The 17,371-nt window shown below is 39.5% G+C and overlaps 1 protein-coding gene and 1 long non-coding RNA gene across 2 annotated transcripts in view; one reads left to right on the top strand and one right to left on the bottom strand.

Annotated features, from left to right (window-relative positions):
• The window catches only part of CNBD2 (cyclic nucleotide binding domain containing 2), a 91,627-nt gene that overhangs the window by 11,847 nt on the left and 62,409 nt on the right, over positions 1-17,371 (top strand). The window contains exons 3-5 of the mRNA XM_007474258.3: positions 14,294-14,347; positions 15,618-15,781; positions 17,141-17,297. Coding sequence (XP_007474320.1) covers positions 14,294-14,347; positions 15,618-15,781; positions 17,141-17,297 — 375 coding nt within the window. The remainder of the gene's footprint in view (positions 1-14,293; positions 14,348-15,617; positions 15,782-17,140; positions 17,298-17,371) is intronic.
• The window catches only part of LOC103102540 (uncharacterized), a 45,420-nt gene continuing 37,091 nt past the window's right edge, over positions 9,043-17,371 (bottom strand). The window contains exons 3-5 of the long non-coding RNA XR_008915217.1: positions 14,927-15,016; positions 13,588-13,729; positions 9,043-9,185 (exon numbers count right to left, since the gene is read on the bottom strand). This is a non-coding gene — a long non-coding RNA (uncharacterized LOC103102540). The remainder of the gene's footprint in view (positions 9,186-13,587; positions 13,730-14,926; positions 15,017-17,371) is intronic.

Genomic DNA, 17,371 nt, shown 5'->3' on the forward strand with positions numbered 1-17,371 from the left:
CATTCTCCTTGGGGCATATGGTTTCCTTCTGTCTCCTCTAATATTAGCAAGAGCAAAGTCTGTGGGTTTGTGCTTCCCTTTCATGGCCCATCATGTGTATGATGGGAGTTGAAGAGAGTTCCAAAGATTTTCTCACAGTGGTAGGCCAAAGGAGAGTAAATGAAAAAAAAGTGTGAATCTGAAGCAGAACTGCAAATGCTTTGAGGTCTTTCCCATTGGCTAGTAGACTGGCCAGTTAGAATGCAGTCCAAATCTCAAAAAACAAAACAAAAAAACAAACACTCGGGAGTAGGCCCTCTCTCTACCCAAGGAGAAGGCCACAAAGCTGCAGATGGCAGCAGATGGAGTCCCATCATAGAGCAATTCATTCAGAAAGATCATAGTGCAGCAGAGTTTGTTTAGCTCAGTGTCCTATGGACTGCAAGAGCCGAGTTTCAAGCTGACATCAGTTAACTGGCAGAGAATTCAGCTCCTCAAATTGGGGTGGGATGATAAACAGCAGCATCAGAGACAAAAATGGTATCACACGGGATGCTGCCTCAGTAGCAGGAGTCACCTTGGCGCTATGCATGTTCACTGACCATATGTTTTTCCTATATGTGCTTTCTCCCACAAGTGTAACCACCTACCTATGTGCATACAGGGGATGGGGAAGGGAATGATCATTGCCCTGCTATTTCAGTATTTTGCAATGCTATTAAATATCTCTGTGACCTAATGTGTCTTAGTTGGTTTGGTAAAAGAAACATATGTGAACTATGAATCATTTGAATGTTGAATATTGAATCAAAAATGGAACATTGAATGATATTGAATAATGGATGTTGACTCAAATTTGAATGGTACGTAGATATAACTTTCAGGGGGCCCACGACTGAGAGTGGACTGGGCTATACTGATGACTTACTTGCTTTTCCTTTATAAGGCGTACTCCAAGATAGAGTAAGGAGGCTTTTTTTACATTAAAAAAATTTGAGTTCCAAACTCTCCTCTTCCTGCCCCCCTCCCACTCCCTGAGAAGGCAAGTGATATAACAATTACACATGTGAAGGCATACAAAACACATTTGCCACATTGTGTGTCTATGGTACCCCCCAAAAGCAAGAAAAATAAAGTTTGAAGAGAGTCCTTCAATCTGTACCCAGAATTCATGAGTTCTCTCCTGGAGGTGAATTAATATTTTTCATCATGGGTCCTTGGGAATTGTCTTGGATGCTGCTGAGAATATCTCATTTGATCGTTACATTATTGCTGTTGCTGTGTACAGTGTGCTTCTGGTTCTGCTCAACTTCACTATGCATTAGTACCTATACGTGTTCCCAGGTTTTTCTGAACTCATCCTGCTTGTCATTTCTGATAGCACAACAGTATTCCAATCATATGCCACAATTTCAAGTATTCCTTAACCCATGGGCATCTCTTCAGTTTCTATTTCTTTACCACCACAAAAAGAGCTGATACATATACTTAAACCCTTAACATAAGTTCCATCTTAGAATGAATACTATGTATTGGTTCCAAGGCAGAACAGTAGTAAAGACTAAGAAATATGGGAGTTAAGTGACCTGATCAGGGTCATACAGCCAAAAAGTATCTGAGGTCAAATTTGAACCCAGGACCTCCTGTTTCCAGGCTTGGCTCTCAATCCACTGAGCCATGTAGCTGCCCCCAGCTGCTACATTTTTGTACACATTAAGTCTTTTCCTCTGTTCTGTCTCTCTGGGACATAGACCAGGTAGTGGTATTGCTGGGTCAAAGGTTGGGCACAATTTTGTCCCCTTTGGGCACAGTGCCAGATTGTTCTCCACTATGGTCAGAACAGTTCAAACGCCAACAGAGCGTCAGTGTCCTTTTTTCCACACCTTTCCCAGCATTTATCATTTTTTTCTGTAAGGATACTTCTAAGATTCTCTTCCTTCTCCCCTCTTCTAGGATGTGATTAGACAGTCTGCTTTTCCAGCGTGACTGTTACAAAGCAGACCAGTTGTTCGGCTGTGATTGTTATACCATTATGTGCAAAGTGCATTCAAGTGGTTTAAAAAAAGATTGAAAACAATTAGTGCACATTATGCTTGGCATTGGAAGACTGGTGCTCTTTCATAGGATTTAGCCAGCCCCGAGGGCTCTCTGGTTGGACAAGTAGCTCCTTTGGGCTGTCCTGACATTTTAGGGCCTTTAACACTATGTATATTGGAAGATGAATGAATGAAAACTGGTATGTGCTTACCTCATGCTAAGCACAGAGGGTACAAAAGCACAAAGCCAGAAGACAGGCTCTGCTTGCCCTTGAGAACATGGAAGCTCATAAGTTCTGATGGGGAGAGAGAACATTTAAAAGGCAGAAGCCATCAGGCAGGAAAGGCCCCGGGATCCTTACGGTCCTTAGGGCAAAAGAGATAGTAGTGTATCTTGAACACTGTTTCCACTGATCTCATCATACCCGTTTCTAATATGGGACCATGCCATAGAGGCAAGAACTCTGGGGAGAACCTTTAGTTTCATGGCTGTGACCACCGAGGAAGTTGGAGCTGCAGCACCTACAGAAGAATTTGCTAGGGCACATCTTCACAGGATTGCTTCCTGGATTGATGGCTCTTAACCATTTGGGAAGTGCTGTGAGTATTGATGACAGACATGAATTTTTTCCCCTTTTTTCTCCATTTCATATGACTTGCTTTAAAAAAACAAAACAAAACTGGGGGCATCTGGGTGACTCAGTGGATGGAGAGCCAGGCCTAGAGACAGGAGGTCCTGGGTTCAAATTTGGCCTCAGACACTTCCTAGTTGTGGGACCCTGGGCAAGTCACTTAACCCCCATTGCCTAGCCCTTACCGCTCTTCTGCCTTGGAGCCAATATACAGTATTGATTCTAAGACTGAAGGTTAAGATTAAAAAACAACCATCCAGCTTATCATTGCTTCCTTCTGTTCTCTTCTGTACATTAAAAAAAAAAAAACTTTCAGTGGCTCTCTTAAAGCATGCCTGTTGTTAATCTTTTCTTCTAAATTAGAAACCAAGAGGAATTTTTTTGAGAGGAATTAAAAAAAAAATCTTTGTAACAAACAAGCAATGTTCCAGAGAAATGAATCCCCATAGTGGCCCTCCAACTTTTTTGCACTGTGTGCTCATCTGTGAAATGAATAACTCTGGTCCTTTGGAGACATGGCTGGTCATTGCATTGATCAGGGCTCATAGGGGTATCAGAGCTTTTCTTTATAATGTTGCTGTTCTTAGAAATTGTTCCTGAAATATCTTTTGGCCCAGTAATTTCCATTATATTCACATACCACAATTTACTTAACCAATCCCCTATTATTTGAGGCATTCCTTTAGATTCTAGTTTTCCCTTTTTTATTCCTCCAAGAACAGGAAGTTATGGTTATGACTGTTCCCTCCTTGGGATCCTCCTCCCTCTTAACATTTCCCCCCTCCCCATCCCTGCTTTTTTGACATTTGACATGTTTTTAAAACAAACTCTGTGTGTGGTCAACCTTCCATTGTTTCAGAGATGTATTCAGATATGAAGTTCATCTGATGCCCACTCACTCCACCCTTTCTTCTGTTTGTGTACTCTTTGTACTCCAATTATAAGAATAAGTTCCATCTTTCAACACGACCAGATTCCTTTTCTCTCTCCTCAAGTTTCAGATCTTATTAGAATCAATCTACTCCCAGGACCTCTATTTTACCAATTTGAACTCCCTCTATATCCTTCAAAGATTTAAAACAATTTTTAAAAAAATCCTTCTTAGAATTGATATTGCATATCAGTTCCAAGGCAGAAGAGCAGTAAGGGTTAGGCAACTGGGGCTAGATGACTTGCCCAGGGTCACACAGCTAAGAAGTGTCTAAGGTCAGACTTGAACCAGGGACCTCCCACCTCTAGACCTGACTCTCTATCCACTGAGCTACCTAGCTGCCTGTACCATTTGAAGATATTAATGTTCTGTTCCTTCTGTTAGAATATTAGCACTATATCACTATAGAACATCTTCCAGTTGTTCAAATAAATTTACCTTTCTAGGTTTCTTGTCTGAATTCTTGTGCGTGTAAATTCTTACTCAACTCTGATCTTTTGATAAAAAAAAATTCTTGAAAGTCTATTCTATTCAAGGCTAATCTGCCTTCCTACCCTCAAGGATTATTCTCAGTTTGGTGGTCTAAATTATTCATGGTTATAAACCTATTTCTTTTGCTTTTTTGGAATATTGTTTCCCAAAATCTCTCATTGAGAGTAGAAACTGCCAGGTCTTGTGCCAACTGTTTCCTTAGTATTTGAAATCATTCTTTCTGGTTAAGTATTTTCTTTTCTGTGAGAACTTTGGATTTGAGTAATGACATTCCTGTGACCTCTTCCTATTGAGGTTTTCAGAAAATGATTGGTGGATATCAACTTCGTTTTGTTCTCTGGTACTCTAATAGATCTGGTCAGTTTTCATTTGATTTTGAGAGAAAAATCCCTTCCCCCCTAATATGAGGATTAGATTTTAATGTTAGCAGTAATGTTAATTATATGGTTTTAGGCCTTTTGTGGTTATTCTAGTATAAGTTTTAAAGTAAGATAACTGCTTGAATATAGTTAGCAAAGGCCTCAGTTTTAGCCTTAGCTTTCAAAATTGTTATATCACCCACCCTCAGCAATCATGGTCTGGAACTTGGAGAACCCTTACTGAATCCTATTTTCTAGAATTAGATTTGTCCACCCCTCTCCCCCACAATATTTAAAGTTCAGAGCACTGGGTCTTCAGGGCCCTTCAAGGAATTTTAGCACCGAGGTTAAAAACCTTGATATGCCCTATATTTGGAGATTAAATTCCCAGTCAGTTCTGGGAGGAGACGAAGCAGCCAAAGGCAAATGGATCTTTTGGGCACCCGTAAGACCAAGCCTGGCACACGGGAGTCCAAAATCAAGGAGGACACAAAATACTGTCAAAAATGCAGCTAGTGACATGTTGGAGGTATTGGTGGACATAGGATTAAAGGTTTAGAGCCAGGATATTAGCAATCGTCTAGTTCAAGGCCCTCATTTCATAGATGTGAAAATCTATGTTTAGGGAGGTTAAGTAATTTACCCAAGGTCATAGGTGAGGTCTCATAAGGGGCCGAAGTGTCTAATTTTATGTCCTCTGACTGCATTTGGTATACTTTCCTGAATCCTGCTGCCTCTAATGGTTTCATTGTGTATAATTACTTTAGATTTTGAGCTTTTCTTTCTCCTATTTCTTTATACAGTCCCACTCCCCTCTTTTTGACCATTCCTTCTCTCCACTCAGATAAGTGTGTTGTTAAAATTCCCCTAATTCACATTCTTTTGTAGCACCCCTTTTCAAGAAACATTTTATATTCCTTAATGGTGTCCCTTCTAAGTTATTCAGAATTCTATCCCCCCCATTCATCAGCTACACCCTCAAATACTCCTTCCTTAATCTATGATTCTTGTGACAAGATTTTTGGGGATTACAGAAATTGGGGCCTTTCCTCTGACCCACTCCTATGTAAGAGTACCTGTAGATAGTTTCTCATCTTCCCTTCGGATTTTTCCTTGTTTTGTTTTGATTTGGGGGAGTGTCTTCTGCTGTGTCTCTTTCCTATAAATATCACTTTATGGAGCAGATAGTATGGTGTGGTGGGTCTCGGGATGGGTCACGCGGCTGCATTTCCCCTGCTCTTATTTTGATTAACTCACCCTCCTCCGCACCTTGGGGGCCGCCCTCCCCAGAGATCCTCCCTCCCTCTCCCCTGGGATGGACCTCAGCACTTGCTGAAGGAATGATATTTACTGAATGAAGTGTACATTCCCTTAGATGAAACCTATTATGAAGACGTCTCTCATTTTCATCGCTGCAACAACTTATTTCAATGAGATCTTTTCATTTCTGCTTCTAGGGAGAAATTGTTGCCTCATTCTATTTCATTCCATCTCCATTCTTTCTTCGGTTATTCCCTGCATGCCCTCTCTCCATCCTACCTCAAAGCATATTGAGAAACTGAAGAAATAAAATCTCCTTGTTTTGTTTTTATCCCTGCTAGGAGGCAATACATCTCCATCTCTTCCACATCTACCTCTTGCCTTCCCTCTCCACCAGAAAGAATTTCTTTTGTGTCCTCCCCACCCCTATGTTATTGATTTATTTATAGGAAAGTGCAGGAGTTAGTTGGTGGAATATTATTTCAGATCCTTCTCCTTCCTTTTTTCCTAAAATTTTGAATTTTCTTTTTAAATAACAAAAAACCTGCCCCTGCCCCAACACCTTCCATATTAGAATCAATAGTGTGTATTGGTTCCAAGGGAGAAGAGTGGTAAGGGCAATGGGGGATAGGTGACTTGCCCAGGGTCACACAGCTAAGGAAATGTTCTGAGGCCATATTTGAATCCAGGACCTCTCATCTCTAACCCTGACTCTCAATCCATTGAGCCACCTACCTGCTGGTGAGTTTTCTTTAAAGATTTAATTCCGAAGATTCTTTTGCCCTTTAATAACCCTTTTTTGTTTGTTTTTCTTTTAATCTTCCATGTTCTATCCACAGCCCTCTTTTTTTCTCACTGTGGAAATATGAGATTACTGATTTCATTGCATAGTCTTTTCTTGATAGTTTTACTTACCTTTCTTGTGTTGGAAGCTTTGTTCACCATTCATGTATGTGTCTGGTTATGAATTGATCTTTTTTTCTCTGATGCTTGGCCTCAGCTTTGTAGCTGATGCCTTTCTAGTATCCTTGACTCCTCTGCTTATTTGAATATCATCTTCTCATATTAACTCTGATTTCTCAGAAATGCAGAACTCTCCTGTACTGTATTTGAATTGACTTTTCTTCATAACTGAAGGCTTTCTTCCTGGCTACTTGTAAAACTCATTACTTGGCACTAAAATTTCTGAACTTTAACTACTATATACCTTGGAGTTTCAAGGATGGCATCTTTTTCTGTAAGCAATTTGTGGGTTTTATCAATCAGTACCTCACCGTTTTCAAAATCTTTGGACATACTTCTTGTGTTATTTCTTAGAGTATGGTATTCAAGCTTTTAAAATTATATGAGAAATCTGTAATCCTTAAGTTATCCCTGAACATCTATTCTCCAAAGTCAATTGCTTTGGCTTATATAGAATTCATTTGTTTTTCAAAAACTTCTTTTGCTCTTCTGCCAAATTTTCTTCCATTTCTTTATTTTTGAGTTACAAATATATCATTTTTTTCTTCAGAGGCTCTATATTTTAGAGAGCTTTTCTATCATATATTTTAAGCTGTCTCTTCTGAGAGCTGACTGGATTTCCTTTCCCTGATTTTAAAATTTATCATTTGAATAATTCTGGATTTCAAAAAACCAAGATCTATAGGGAATTTTCAGAATTTGTTGTCTTTTTCAATGATTTTTTCTTTTTGGGTCATTTTCACTTAAATTCTGATACTTATTCATTGTGTTTGTGGCCTCTTATTCATTTTTTCCTTCTATCTTCTGCTATCATTAATTTATCTTCTTGGAAGCCTACATCAAGCCTTTCTTCCTTGGAGCATTTTTATTTTAACCTTTTTCTTATATTCCTAGTTGAACATTCCTTCTTAACTCTTTGACTGACTCCTTCCCTTTTTACTTCTCTAGCACACAAACATGTTTGCAGAGACCACAGACTATAAAGTTGTTGTTCAGTGATGTCTGACTCTTTGTGACCCCATGGACCATGGCTATCCATGGGGTTTTCTTGGCAAGGATGCTAGAGTGGTTTGCCATTTCCTTCTCCAGTGGATTCTTTTGTCAGGCATACAGAGATTAAGTGATTTGCCTAATGCTGAACATCTAGAAAGTGTCTCAGACTGGATTTGATTTCTGGCCCAGGGCTCTAACCACTGATCAACAACTGCCTCTACAGACTATATAGGTTTTTGTAGCCTTTTCATGTGAGGACTCTGAGCAACAACTGGATTCCTGCCCTACCTAAACTTCACTAGCAAAGGATAGACTATAGCTAGGTAGCTCCATTCCTGTTTCATTTGGGCATGGACATACTTTCCTTACAGTCATTTCTTCACTGCCTCACCTCCTGCTCTGTATTTGCCTATGGGTGTATAACCTCAGTCTGAGCAGTGTTAGGCAGGATCAATATTCTGCTTCTTCTGCCATCTGGGGGATTCAGAATGAATTACTACGCTGATGATATTGGAGGCTTGTAACTAATACCAGTCTTTCAAGTTGATTATGCTTTCTTTCTTTCTTTCTTTCTTTCTTTCTTTCTTTCTTTCTTTCTTTCTTTCTTTCTTTCTTTCTTTCTTTCTTTCTTTCTTTCTTTCTTTCTTTCTTTCTTTCTTTCTTTCTTTCTTTCTTTCTTTCTTTCTTTCTTTCTTTCTTTCTTTCTTTCTTTCTTTCTTTCTTTCTTTCTTTCTTTCTTTCTTTCTTTCTTTCTTTCTTTCTTTCTTTTTCTTTCTTTCTTTCTTTCTTCCTTCCTTTCTTCCTTTCTTCCTTTCTTCCTTCCTTTCTTCCTTTCTTCCTTCCTTTCTCCCCTTCTCCCTTTCTCCCCCCCCCCCCCTCTCTCTCTCTCTCTCTCTTTCTTTCTTTCTTTCTTTCTTCTCTCTCTTCTCTCTCTCTCTCTCTCTCTCTCTCTCTTTCTCTCTCTCTCTCTCTCTCTCTCCCTCCCTCCCTCTCCCTCTCCCCCTCTCTCCCTCTCCCCCTCTCTCCCTCTCCCCCTCTCTCCCTCTCCCTCTCTCTCCCTCTCCCTCTCCCTATCCCTCTCTCTAACCCCTTCCCTCCCTCCCTCTCTTTCTCTCTCTCTCTCTCTCCCTCTCTCTCCCTCTCTCTCTCTCTCTCTCTCTCTCTCTCTCTCTCTCTCTCTCTCTCTCTCTCTCTCTCTCTCTCTCTCTCTCATTCCATCTTATAATCAAGCTAATTATTGGTTCCAAGGTAGATGAGTAGGGGTTAAGTGACTTTGCCCAGGGCACAGCTAGGAAGTATCTGAGGTCACATTTGAACCCAGGTTCTCCCAATTCTAAACCTGGCTCTCCACTGAGTCAACTGATATTTCTAAATTTGAGTGACTTTGATTTCTCATCTTGCTGATACAGCTTTAACTTTTATAGCGTTGGAAATTTTTTCTTGTTTTGAGGTTTTTTTGGTTGGGGAAGTTTTGCTGAAAACAACTACTTCACTCTCTTGCCAACCACATGACAGGAATATTAAAGGCGTGCCAAATAATCTGAAACACAAGACATTTGCAGTTAATAGAAGAAATGTAAGGGAATGATATAGATCTTAATGGAGAATCAGTAATGACATGCTGAATAATGAACAGGCCAAAGAACAAATTATAAAAGCAATTAACAACTAAGTAAAATGGTTGATGATACAAAATACTAACATTTTAGGGATGCCTATCAGGCAATGAGTAATTACTAAGGGCTCACTGTGTGACAGGAACTGAAGTAGTCCTAAGAGAACAAATTTCGCTTTCTGAAAATATACACTTATAAGATAGAAAATGAGAGAACTGATAAACTGAGCATGTAATTTGAAACCTAGAAAATCATTAATTTACCAACCTATATTGAAATCATGAAAACTAAAGGAGAAATAAAGTTGAAAATGATAATATGGAAATAACAAACAAAACCAATAGCTATTTTTAAAAAGCCTAACAAAATTAAAAAAAAAAAACCTTTAGCTAGTCTGATTTTTTTAAATGAGAAGAAAATCATATTACCAAAATCAAATTCATGCAAGACAAATTCACAATGAATAAAGGAAATGAAAAGTAGTATCAGAGACTACTATGCCACTTTATCTTGAAAGCAAAACATGTGAAGTGAAAGGAAATGGATTACTTACAAAACTATAGGATACCCAAATGAACAAAACAATCCTTAGAAATCTTAGATAATCCAATATCAAAAAGTGCAACTGAACAAGAGATAAAGGAGTTAGCAAAGGGAAAAAAGTCTACATCCAAATGGATTTGTGGGTAAATTATATCAGCTGTTTAAGGAGTGATTTGATCATCTGTGCTACAAAAATTATTTTCTTTTTTAAAAAATTAGGAACTTTAACAAACACATTTTACATTTAATTTCAACTTAGTATGGTATACACAATAAACCCTTAATACTTTCTTGTTAATTGATTGTTTCGTTGAGTGTATCCATCTTTCTATTTTCTGCCTTGATATGAATGTAATTTGTGCAGTAAAAATAAAAGCTTCTCTTCTGTTTTCCAGTAGTTCCCTTGATTCCCTCTGTATTCTTTTTATCTTAGGCACAACAGAGAGACAGAAGTGCTGGACTGGACTGACCTCAGGGGCTCTGCAATAAAGGGCAGAGACTGGAGGTCACATAAAAGGCCAGAAAAAAATGTTCTGATCTCTCTGGCTGACAGTATCTATTCTGCATTGTCTCTTCGGAAAGAGACACAAAGAATGGGGATGGTGCTGGTTTGGGGGCCCTAGACTGTCTGAGGTTCAGCCACTGAAGTATCCTGCCATCAGATTTGCCTGTCAGATAACAAGGAATTGAGTGTAGTCTCTAACCCAAAGATTCTTAACATTTTATAGCGTGGATCCCTTTAGCTGTTGATGAAACCAATGGACTTCTCAGAATACTGTTTTTAAATGCATAAATTACAATAAATGCATACATAAATAAATCATAACAGTATTATAAAGAGAACCAATTATATTGAAATAAAGATGTATCTCCCCCTCCCCATTTATAATCATGAACCTCTGGAAATCTATCCACGGGAATCTGAGGATCCTAGGTTAAGATCCCCTTGTGTCTGTGGGAACAAAGAAAAGGAATGAGGCAAGAGTGGTGTATGGAGGTGTTTGTTTTTTTCCTTCTCTTGACTTTGAGGCAGAGAATTCTTGGTAGCCTTTTATCAAATAACTTTTGAGTATGACTGTCCTCTTGGTTTTGGTATACGATCAAAGAAGCGTGATTTAGAAGAACGATAGGATTTGGAAATTCAGACTGGCAGAAGGGGTAACTGGCTTCTTCCATTTGGTTTGGATTTAACACAATTGTTTTTTACTTTTGATTTCACTTTGGTAAGAGGAGAATCAAAAGTGGGATCTCAAGTGAATGTAGACTGAGTCAATAAGATAGTGATTTGATCAATTAATAAACGTTTGTGCCAGACACTGTAATAAGCAATTTAGTATGGAATGACTCCATAACTCTAAAGGGATGCATAGAACACTATGAATAAGGGAGACCCTGGAGAAGTGAGGGTGGTTGTGTCTACACATTCTCAATTTGAAGGCAGCTGGTAAGACTCAACTTTTGAGGGCAGTCTTCTTGTGGCTTCTCTCCAAATATGGTAACAGCTACTCCAAATACTGGCCAAGGAGACACATATGCTTCCTTGGATTATAGATTTAGAGCTAGAAGGGGCTATCATTTGAAAATAGTACACAACAGTTCTTGAAAGATATGGCAACAAAGATTACCTTTTTGGTTGACCTTCTGATTATCCATATCAAGTCCAATGTCAGAAAAATAAATCAAATAGGACATTAAAGAGCTACCCTGGAAATCAACACTGGATTCACAAGTGGAATTTCCCCTCTAAAAATAAGCAACTAATCTGATGGCGACTATTTGAAAAAAAAATGAAGATTTGTTAATATAGTTATAGAAAAATCTCTCCCCAATATGATAAAAAAAGTTTACATTTGAAACAATGAATTAACATTTACAGCTCCAAATCTATGATCTTATGATTGGATATCATACAAAAATATCAGAATGATTCCCATTAAAGAAAATATTGAACAGGAAGAGCAACTGTTACTGTTTCTATTTAACATCTTTTTAGAAATCTTAGCATTAGCAATAAGGCATGAAGAAGAAAATAAGGGAATAAACACTGGCAATGAAAGAGAGAAAATATACTATTTGTAGTCATAATTCCCTAACTTAGAAAGCCCAAGTTGTTGTTCAGTCATTTAAGTTGTGTCTGACTCTTTGTGATGACCCCATTTGGAGTTTTCTTGGCAAAGCTACTGGAGTGGTTTGCCATTTCCTTCTTCAGTTCATTTTACAGGTGAGAAACTGAGGCAAAAAGGGTTAAGTGAATTGTCCAGGGTCACACAGCTAGAAAGAGACTGAAGCTGAATTTGAACTCTGGAAGATGAGTCTTCCTGACTCCAGACCGTCTACACTACTCTACCTAGCTACTCTTGAAAGCTCAAGAGAATTAACAAAAAAATGGAGACAGTAGTCTCTCTCCATTTAGTAGAGTAATAGAATACAAGACAAACTCTAAGAAATCATCTGCATGTCTGCATACAGCTGCCAAAAATCAAGAAGAATTGATATAGAAACATAGTAGGAAACAGCCAGGTGACTCAGTGGATTGAGAGCCAGGCCTAGAGAAGGTCCTGGGTTCAAATGTGACCTCAGACACTTCCTAGCTATGTGACCCTGGGCAAGTCACTTAACTCCCATTGCCTAGCCCATACCACTCTTCTGCCTTGGAAACAATACACAGCATTAATTCTAAGGCGGAAGGTAAAGGTTTAAAAAAAAAAACATACTTTGCAATAATAACACAACACGTCAGCTATTTGGACATTAACTTATCAAGACTATTTGATACAACTTCAAAATCATTTGGATGGAAATCAAAGAACTGAATAAATGGAGACATAGTTCCTTACTCATAGTTAGGTTTAGCACATGTAGTGGACTAACATATTTAATGCAATATCAATGACTTATTTTTATAGAACTAGTTAAAGTCATAACAGTTTTTGGACAGTTGATATGATACCTTGTGCCATTATAATCTCCAAACAGATGCCTGATTTAACTAAGAATGGTCATATTTTAAAAAAATGAAAAGAATAGAAGGCTATATACCTTTCCCAAACAATTATACCTTTCACAACAAAACAGGAAACAATTCTTAACTAAGCAAAGAATGAGGAAAATTAGAGAAGATAAAATGGATAATTTTGATTGCATAAAACTTAAAAGTTTTTTTACACAAATAAAAACAAAGTATCTAGAATTCAAAGAAAAGCAGTTAACAGGAAAAATGAATTTTGCTGCAAATATCTCTGATAATGGTAGATTACTAGGAAGTTCCTGAGGCCAAATTTGGAAAAAAAAACACCAAAATGATACTTTTTAATCTGCAATATTAACATTTTCTCCATCACTTTCTTAGGTCTAGGCAATTAACAAAAAAATAAGTCCAGCCCCGATTTATGCCATTTGCAAATTTCCAAGATATAAATACTCATACTGAAAATTTAGCAATGGATCTCAAGCTGATTCTGCACACTTGTACAGAAGACATTGCGTCCAACCCCCCCTCATTTTATAGATTAAGAAACTGAACTAAGGAACAGAAGGGTTATTAAATGATTTGCCCAGAGTCACACAGCCAGGAAATATCTGATGTGAAGCCTGAACCTCCAGGTCTTCCCACTGCTCTAACCGTCACTCCATGCTGCCTTCTCGGGTATATTTCAATATACCATTCCATGTCAGAGTTCCTCTGTCTGCCATTCTTGAAACAAGAACATGCCTTTAGCCAAGCAAAGTCTGCATCTCCTTCTTATATAATTTATGTATTTTCTTTGTTTGGGAAAACCTTACCTTTGTGAGTGACTGAGATGGCTCTGGTAAAGGCTTGTCACCGAAGGTCCTCCTCTTCCTGCCTGGTTTCATTATGTTCCCATCTGAGAATCAGGTCTCTTTCACCTGAAGCTGCAGAACATTTTTCTTCCTCATTTGGTTGCTAAGTGCCAACCCAAGGAAGAAGACAGAGGACAAAAGGAGAGAGAGAGAGAGAGAGAGTGTGTGTGTGTGTAGAGATAAAGACAGAGAGAGCTCTTAGTAGATGCTTAATGTTTTTTGACTGTTTCCTCCATTCTTTCTCCTCTTCTTTTTCTCATCTCTGTTTTCTCAACCCTCTTCTATATAGTTTTCTCCTCCCTCTGGTGTTTTCTGGTCTGCTTTTCCCACTATTTTTCCTGTTCCTCTCTCCTCTCGTTTATTCTCATATTCCCCCTCCCCTCCCTATTCTCTAATCTCTCATTTCTCTTCCATTCTGTTTCCTCTTCTCTCTTGTTCTCTTCACTCTTTTCTTTCCTCTCTGTTCCCCACCCTCCTTATTTCCTCTGTAACTACAATAGAACCTCGAATGTCTGCGCCAATGAACAATGGTGAACTGTAGAGGTCAGGCCAAAGTAGGTTGGGTCTAATGAGGGGCCCTGGGCTCTTCTGCCAACCAGTAATGAATCAGAGACTGGAGCCTGTGCTGAGAACAGAAACTTATCTCCTCTCCTCTTCTCTTTTCCAGAAAAAGAGGCAGTGCAAATTGATGTTCGACTATGGAAAATTCACATGCGATGAGGTGGGGATGGCCCTGGCCTCAAACAGCCAGAAATCAATTTATCTTCAGGGTGGGCTATTGGGGGAAGTCCTGAAATGGAAAAAAGAAGCTCTCTGGGTGCCAGTTCTAGCTAGCAGTCCACAGACTTGCTTTGAAGATCCTTCCTCTTCCTGGGTTTCAATTTCCTCATCCTCTGATGTTCTATTATAATTCTAGATTTTACCATCTCTTCATGGCCCAGCTTCCACTGTTACTTAGTTGAGGATGGAGAGGGAGAAAGGAACTCTTTAATTTGACTACTTCTGTTCTCCTCAATTTCCCTCCTCCTTCCCCTTCCTCTTTTCTTCTCTTCCCCACACCATAAGTCCCAAGCTACGCATTAAGGGTAGAAGGGAAGAGGGAAATCATTTCTGCTTTTCCTCCCTCTTCAAGCTCTGGCAATCGTTGATAATTAACTTTGTTTATACGAAACTGTGGATGATAATGATGAAGCCTCTTTCCCCTCACCCTCTACACTCTAAGCTTGAAGTCTGGTAGGGAGGCCTTTCTCACACACACAAAACACACTCTCTCTCTGAGGCAGTGGGTAAGTATACGTACTACTGGAGGAACTCAAAGGAGAGCAAGCTCAGGGTGGACTGGAGTGGTCAGAATGGGCCTGGAATGTAGAGTGTCAGAGATGGGAAGAATCTAAAACAAAGAACATAGAATACTGTGCTGAAGAGGATTCTAGGTCTCGGAACACAGTGTAAGAAACCAGATAGAAATTTGGAGATAATATTGTTCAAATTATTTGTTGAATTGAGAAGGTAACTAAAAGAACATAGAATACTTGCTGAAGTGGATTCTAGGTCTTGGAACACAGTACAAGAAATCAGATAGAAATTTGGAGATAATATTGCTCAAATTATTTGTTGAATTGGGAAGGCAATTGAAACTCCATGAGGGGGAAGGGTCTTCAAGTTATGAAGTATTAGAGATTATCTATGAAGATGAGCAACCAGTCTCAGACAGGAGAAGGGATTTGTTTCACATAGCAAGTTAGTGGCAGAGGATAGGAAGGAGCACAGGATCTAGTTAGGGGTAGAGAGAAGGGAGGTTGTTGCAAGCCAAACTAAGGGAGTGGGAGTGAAGGAGGGGCATTAGGAGTATGTCTGGGGTGATGCCCACTCTCCATCTGCTGGAGGAAGCCAGGATACAGGAAATAGCCAATCCTAAGGGATGGGAGGAGAAAGGTGATCCTTCAATTCTGGCTTTGAGTCATGCCACCTCTTGGGTCTTTTCTTTCCAGGGACACTTCCCTGAAAGGGCTATTGAAATTGCAAGGAAGAAGCCTGAGTGGAGGGAGGAAAGTGAAGTCATCGACCTCTGCAATTTTCTGAAAGAGGTGGAAACGTTCTTTAATTTCAGCTATCAGCTCCAGTTCCAGCTGGCCAAAGTCATCCGCTATGAACGGTCAGTGCCAATAGTGCCAATTCCAGGGCCAGCCATCTTCTGCTCCCAGGGAGGGAGAGACAGATCTTCCCCACCCAAAAGGGACCCAGAGCTAACATTAGGAATACCTCCTAATATCCTGGGGCAAAACCACTTGGAAGGAGGTAGAAGAGTAGGCAATGGCATTCCGAGGACAGTTCAGCTGCAGATAGAAGGGGTTGGGGATGGGGGGGGTAGTAAGTACTCTAATAATGGAAGGGACCATATATGGGTGGTACAGGGCCAGTAAATTATGTTTGGCAGCCTGGGATCAGCAGAGAACTTAAAAGCATAGTGATTTAGGCTATGGGGAGAAAGTGTGCCCCCCTGTCCCCTGTGTCGGAGCCCTGGGACAGAGCCCTATTTGCCCAAGTTAATCAGGGCTTTGAAAGGAAAAGCTTCCTCACAACCAGAGTTAAGCTGCAAAGGGCTGCCTCAGAGAAGGCAATATTCTTGGACCAAAATCCATGTCATCATGGTGGGTTCATCGATCTAGATCTGAGAGGGCCTCAGAGGCCATCTGAGAAGTCCAAACTCCTCATTTCACAAATGAGGAAACTTGAGACTCATAGAGGTTAAGAGAATTGCTCAAGGTTTCACAGATAGCAAAGGTCAGAGGCTGGATTTGAGCCAAGGTCCTCTGACCCCCAAATTTGATTTCTTTTCCCTTTTTCTTGGTGTTATTGTAGAGGGCTGGTGTCAAACTCACATAGAAATGGATCTTACAGGGTTGCATATTGACTTGGAAAACAACAGATGAATATTAACTATGTTGTACTGTATTTTTATTTTGTTAAATAATTTCCCCATTGACATTTGGATCTAGTTCAGGTTGCCCTCAAGAGTTCTGAGGAGTAGCAAATGTAGCAAAATGAATCATGTAAACATGGAAAAATATTTTAAAATTAAAAATGATTCATTTTCTTTCCCTCCCCTTTTCCCTCCCCCCTCCCAGAGCTGACAAATAATTCCACTGGGTTTTACACATGTTGTCACTTGATACCCATTTCCATATTACTCATTGTTGCTATAGAGCAGTCTTTTAAAGCCTAAACCCCAAATCATATACCCATATATACATGTGATAAGTGATGTCATATGTTCTTCTTTTGTATTTCTACTCCCACAGTTCTTTCTTTCAATGTGGTTAGCATTCTTTCCCATAAGTCCTTCAAGAGTGTCCTGGCTTGTTGCATTGCTACTAGTAGCAAAGTAGTAAGGGTTGTTTTTTTTTTTAAAGAAAAAAATTCTACTGGACTTTTCCTCAAGAAAGCTGTCTTCTGAATCTAGGTTTTGGTCTGAATCTACTGCTCCCCAGATGATAGTCTGTATGTTTCTCAGGTTTGACCGGAGACGTGTGATCATCAAGAAGGGGCATAGGGGCCACAGCTTCTACTTCATCTATTTGGGATCAGTTGCTGTGACTGCAGATGAAGATGGGAGCAGTGCCTTCCTAGATCCATGCCCAGATGTGCTTCACAAAGGTTCATGTTTTGGGGTGAGTCACTGTCCTTCTATCTCTCTCAAGTCAAGCTGTTTGGGAGATCTTATAAAAATGGCATTCCCAACAGC

This window comes from Monodelphis domestica, chromosome 1, assembly GCF_027887165.1.
Source record: "Monodelphis domestica isolate mMonDom1 chromosome 1, mMonDom1.pri, whole genome shotgun sequence".
In the NCBI taxonomy this organism is placed as follows: Eukaryota; Metazoa; Chordata; class Mammalia; order Didelphimorphia; family Didelphidae; genus Monodelphis; species Monodelphis domestica.